At 37.4% G+C, this 6,000-nt stretch overlaps 1 protein-coding gene across 1 annotated transcript in view; it reads left to right on the top strand.

Annotated features, from left to right (window-relative positions):
* Positions 1–6,000, top strand: part of LOC107658041 (sorbin and SH3 domain-containing protein 2-like) — a 60,878-nt gene that overhangs the window by 47,083 nt on the left and 7,795 nt on the right. The window contains exons 19-23 of the mRNA XM_016446430.1: positions 1,695–1,780; positions 1,929–1,975; positions 2,134–2,248; positions 2,343–2,471; positions 2,834–3,025. Coding sequence (XP_016301916.1) covers positions 1,695–1,780; positions 1,929–1,975; positions 2,134–2,248; positions 2,343–2,471; positions 2,834–3,025 — 569 coding nt within the window. The remainder of the gene's footprint in view (positions 1–1,694; positions 1,781–1,928; positions 1,976–2,133; positions 2,249–2,342; positions 2,472–2,833; positions 3,026–6,000) is intronic.

Below are 6,000 nucleotides of genomic sequence, written 5' to 3'. Positions count from 1 at the left end.
ATGTATATATTTATATTCATATAATTTATATTTTATATATATATATATATATATATATATATATTGTATACAAATGTAACATATTTTTCTTAAATATATACATGCATGTGCATATACATAATAAATATGCACAGTACACACACATATATTATGTAAACAAAAACTTTTATTTTGGATGCGATTAATCGTTTGACAGCACTAGTAAATATACATGACTGTAATGGCAGGAGAAAGCAATGTAGATGTTGTGAGAAAAAAAAAAACGGAATAAAACTTTACAGTACTACTGCTATGTTTCTCTCCTCTGCCATATTTAAAGTTTATGGCTCGCCCAACTCGTGTATCAAAATTATCTGTTTCCCAGCTGCAAATACGACTAGGGAGGCCATTCATGTCCAATTTCTGACTAGGAAACTTGTGTTTACTATAATTCCGATAGCATGTGAAAGCCTCATGGAGCTCCCTCTTAACGAGCTGATGATCTGAATCAGGTGCGTTAAATAAGGAAGACATACAAAATGTGCAGACCACTGGTTCCCCAGGACTGGCTCAGAGAACCACTGCTTCAGAGTTTGGCTCCAACTTGCTTGCAAGTTTCGAGTAAGCCTGAAGATGGTGATTAACTGCTTCAAGTGTGTTTAATTGGGGTTGGAGCTAAACTCTGCAGGACAGTAGCCCTCCAGGAGCAGGACTGGACACCCCTGGTTTAGGGGAAGGAATTGTTATGTTGCAGGGAACGTCATAGAGCATGACTCATACCCACATCCTCTGCCTTGTCTAGTTTTATTTTTGATTTTGTCCTTATGTATTTCATTTTCTCATATCACATTATATTTTGTTTGCTTCTCTTTGATCAAACATTTATTTAAAGTTATTTTCCCACTCCATTAATAATACATTGCTGTATTTGGCAGATGCTTGAAGGTATACATTTTATTAGGTTCATACGTTCCCTGGGAATCAGAACACTAGAGGAACACTAGGTCGTGTGTGGGCTTGCTACAAAAGAAATATAACTTTGTGAAGTTTCACTCTATATAAATAGCATTGGACAGATGACTTGAGCAGCTGAAGCATGCAATCTAAAAACAGATTTGAGATTTTATTGGCTTGAGAAGAAACACTCTCTTATGAGTGTTAACACAGTTCACTCTGTCAAACCTGACATAGATGATGAGATCAGCCTCAGTACCTAAAAGTTTTAGTCATTTGTTTTGGCATTAAGGTCATTGCTTTATGATGCTTTTTGTAATCATTAAGAAATACGACACGGTATACGTTTGCATAGTGCACAGTGTTTATAAATGAAGACTGTTTAGAGCAAGGGGGCTTGCCCACAGTTGGCACAGATGCCAGCTAACCATTTGCGGTTCTAGTATAAATACACATGATCTATACTGGGGATATGAGTCTAGAGGATGGGTGTAACAACGAGATGATTCATGGAAGCTTACTTCATTATTATGGACAAACAAAATATGTATACATTTTTATTTACATTATTTACTTTTCATTGGTCAATAAAATATATATTTGCATTTACTTTTTCATGTTTTCTTTTTATTTTGTCTGCATTTCTCTCATCAAGCCCCAAATCATTGTTTCCTTTGCTATTGCTTGTTCCCATGCATGTAATAGTGTTGGATCTTTGTGAGGCTTGTCTTTGAATCGTTTTATCTCTCTGTTCTTTCTAGATCAGGACACATCCAGAGAATACTCTTACCCTGATGTGTGCCACCGCACACCACAGAGCAGGAGACAAACCCCTGATGTCAAAGAGGTAGGAACATATAGTAATAGTAATATGTTCCTGCAAAATTTTAGTAGTATCATTAATATTTTATCTAGGCTTTGATCAAACTGCAAATAAACCCACCTCATGACAACATGTAATAAAGTTCGATTTCTTTGCTTCGTTCGCTTGACAGAAACTGCCAGCCAGAGCAATATATGACTTCAAAGCACAGACAGCAAAGTAAGAACAACTTGCAAACCATGTCACCAGTTACTGTTTTTACTGCATTTGATGTGCCACAATCAGTCAGTACATTTTCATGTATTATTTATGTCTTTCCTTTGCATAATTCCTTTGCATGTGGAATATTGTTAACTTGATTTTTTATTTCCTTCCAGAGAGCTGACGTTTAAGAAAGGAGAGACGGTATACATCACTCGGCAGATAGATAATAACTGGTATGAAGGAGAACACCGCGGACACATGGGCATCTTCCCCATCTCATATGTGGAGGTGTGTACTTTAATGATGACATATAGAACATCATTATGATTATTAACTATCTTCTGGAGTCTGAAGTAGCCTCTTTTAACTTCTCTGTTCACAGAAAATCCCCCCTTCAGAGAGACATCAGCCAGCTAGACCTCCTCCACCAGCCCAAAGCAAAGAAATTGGGGAAGCAATTGCCCGTTACAACTTTAATGCTGATACTAATGTGGAACTTTCATTACGAAAAGTAAACATTTTCTTAGTACTGATGTCATAAATATCTTTTAGTTTCAGCAAGTGCTCATTAATCCACTTCTTAATGTTTCTTACCACTTTATGAGCATGTCTTTTGCTAAATAATCCTCACTTTTTACCAAATGCTGTTCTAATGAAATCTTAAGACAGAAGATCTAAGATTTCTTAGAGATTTCTAAGAAGACAGAAAACACATAAAAAAAAAAAACCTGGAACTTTTGCCTCAACCAGCAACAGCCTCTTCATATAGTTGTATATTAAAAATCAAAAACATTAATTGGTTATGATTTTGTCATTTTGCACTGAAATTTTGCCTTTGATCCACCAAATATATCTTGTGTTGGTGTCTTCCAGGGCGAGTGTGTTGTTCTGTTGCGGCAGGTGGATAAGAACTGGTTTGAGGGCAAAATCCCAGGTACAAACAAACAAGGGATTTTTCCTGTGTCGTATGTGGACGTCGTTAAGAAGGCTTCAGTACAAAGTACCGGTCAACCTCCAGGGCCCAGTATACCCTCCAGCTACTCCAGTGACAGGCTAAACAGTAGGGTACGTTTTCATCTGCAAGTCCACTTGAAATTTACCTAAAATGTCTAAAACATATATCATGTTACAGTCTCATGAGGTTTAAATCATGGTTACTACACATATCTGAATTTCAGGTAACTTACATCCACAAAATGATCCAGTTAAAGGGGTCATATGATGCGATTTCTATTTTTCCTTTTCTTTAATGTGTTATGTAGCTGTTTGTGCACGTATATGACCTGCAGAGTTACAAAGCTCAAAGTCTCCCACAAAAGGATTTATTCTATCTAAAAGAGAAGGCTGATCCAAACCGGGCTAAAAGGCCTTGTTCAAACACGCCCCCACATGTCTATGTCACGATGTGGAAATATTTGCGTAATGCCGCCCAACTGTGCAAGCAAAGAAAGAAGGCGTGGTTTCAGGAACCGCAGTAGTGTTGATGCAGCCATGTCAGGGAGACGCTGTGTGTTTCTGTGCGAAAGCAAAAGCACTTTATTTGGCCTTCCGGAAGTAGATGCAATTAGGAATCATTGTTAAGATCTGTTTACAACAGAACAGCACAACCCAAATGTTCAAATTTGTGCAACGCATTTTATGGACGAAAAAACGTTTTGTGAACCTAGGAAAGTACGAGGCTGGCTGTGCACAAAGGCTATTTCTAAAAAAAAAAAAGGGTCAATTCCGACTTTGCTATGACAATCTGGCGCTTCTGAATCAGCGACTGTAAGTATGTTTTGTTATTAGTTTAAGTATTTGCTATTGACTGTTCAAATGCGGAGTTTTGCGCAGCGCAGAGTAACGCGTCGTGTGTGTGTGTGTGTGTGTGTGTGTGTGAGGGGAACAGGGTCACATCACAGGAGAGTGAACTGCCTGTCAGAAATCATAGCACGTCAGCTGTCTTAACCGCGGCTTGTGTACTGGATCATCACTGTGTCTGTCACGCGACTCTGTTGCACTTTCGGTCTTGATATTTACTTTGAAAGCTGAAGCTCGTGATTATGGTAAGGGGCGTTACATTTCCGGCGCGTGCTTGTGGTGTTCGGCCAATCACAATGCACTGGGTCAGCTGGCCAATCAGAGCAGACTGCGCTTGTCGGAAGGAGGGGCTTTGTAGAAAACGACTCGTTTGAGAGAGGCGGGACATAGAGGACCTACAATAATGTACAGTATTTGAAAAATAATGTGTTTTTTGAACATTAAAGCATGTCAACATATTCTGTTACAACAAATAATGATCTTTAAAATAGCATCATATGACCCCTTTAAGTGACTGTATAATCTTATCTGGATAAATACTGACTTACACTTTAAATACATGATCCGTGGTGACAAACGGTGGCATCAGAGGCAGTAAAGCCTCTCATTCAACTCATGTTACTCATATTGCCATAGGTCATGTACAGTACTATCAGTGCCAACAAGGTGGCAAGTATAAAATTAATCCTTTCTCAGATGGCAGCTGTCCCGGTGCCAAAATAGATCACCTCTGTCATCTTTAGATTACCTTTGGCTTGTTGTGTAAGATAAGCCTGAATTCAGATTAAATGCCCTTGAGTTGTAATTCCATCTAAAGAACAAAGAAGTATAGGCTTATTCCTTCACTCACACGAGAGCAGGATTATATCAGATTAATCACACGTCCTGACAGTATCCAGTATAGGCTAATTAAAATGTGGACATGACCTGCTGCGCTATACATGTGCTGCTTGGCTCCTGCTGTTACTGAAAGAAAAGTTTCTGTGAAGGTGAACTAATATGACTGGACTGGACTAGTACATTTTCTTATTATAGCAAACATTGTCGCAAACACATTTTAACTTTGTACTATGGTACATACACTGTATTTGGACACTTAAGCTACTCTTAAAAAGATAGATATTTTGCATTAGATAACAAAATATCAAACCAATGTCATTAATTAAAAAAAAATAGTACAAGCGCACTTTTAAACATGTTTTTTAAGCTTTTAAATGATAAATCTACAGATATAAACATGGAGCTATTAAGATTTTTTTAGGTTGGTAATGTTTTTGAAAGAAGTCTCTTATGATCACTAAGGTGCTCAAGAAACATTTCTTTTTATCTTCAATGTTGAAAACAGTTGTGCTTCTCAATATTTTTTGTGGAAACCATGATGCATTTTTCTAATATGGATCCTTTGTAACAATGTGAAAGTCAGTCAATTAAATATGCACTGACCACAAACTTGAACTGTAGTGTTCTATTAAAATTACAATGTATTTGGACACTTGGTTGTCAAACATCAGTGGAAGATTCATACATTTTTAAACATGGCTTAAGGATAAAAATGCAAATTCACAATACACGTGCAGTGGTCCAGAAAGTGTCCTACAAGATTAGGACCTACAACATACACAATTTCTTTTCATTTCAGCTTTCATAAGAAAAGACATTTCTTGAAAAGCACCCGGGGTAAATGTGGAAGGCTTGTATTGTGAGGACAGGATACTCTTATTGCTGGTTTAAAGATGACCTCTTAGTGACCTTGTTGTTGTTTCCACCTCACAAATCAATACAGACAGCAAGTGCCCTCTAAAAATGATTAATTATGGCATATCCTTCTTTGTAGCTCATGCCTTTTGTCTTAGGCCTGTTTCCCACATACAGAGTTTTTACAATATTTGAGTGTAGGACTGCCACAAGCTTTCACATTGACAGCATTTCTGTAGCAGAGTTATGACTCTATACAGAAAATTAAGCGATTTCTAGGATGCTATATAGAGAATTTCCCTTGATGATGGCCATAAATTATGTGAAATCCAATTTACATGATGGGTGGGTAATTAATCTACACATAACAGAATCCAAACCCCACAATGTAGCTATAAACTGCTTAAATCATCTGGAATTAGTCAGATTTACTGAATGTAAAAGTGCTGTTTTTGTACAATGGGTTTCTAGGTGGCATTTTTTCATAACACTGCAGAATGCTCTTTCATCTGTCCTCCTGTCACTTTTATTATCTTTTCTATCAG

Source organism: Sinocyclocheilus anshuiensis, unplaced genomic scaffold (assembly GCF_001515605.1).
Source record: "Sinocyclocheilus anshuiensis isolate Anshui unplaced genomic scaffold, SAMN03320099.WGS_v1.1 scaffold227, whole genome shotgun sequence".
Classification (NCBI taxonomy): domain Eukaryota; kingdom Metazoa; phylum Chordata; class Actinopteri; order Cypriniformes; family Cyprinidae; genus Sinocyclocheilus; species Sinocyclocheilus anshuiensis.
Note: the sequence above shows the minus strand (reverse complement) of the source record. Positions and strands in the feature narration are given on the sequence as shown.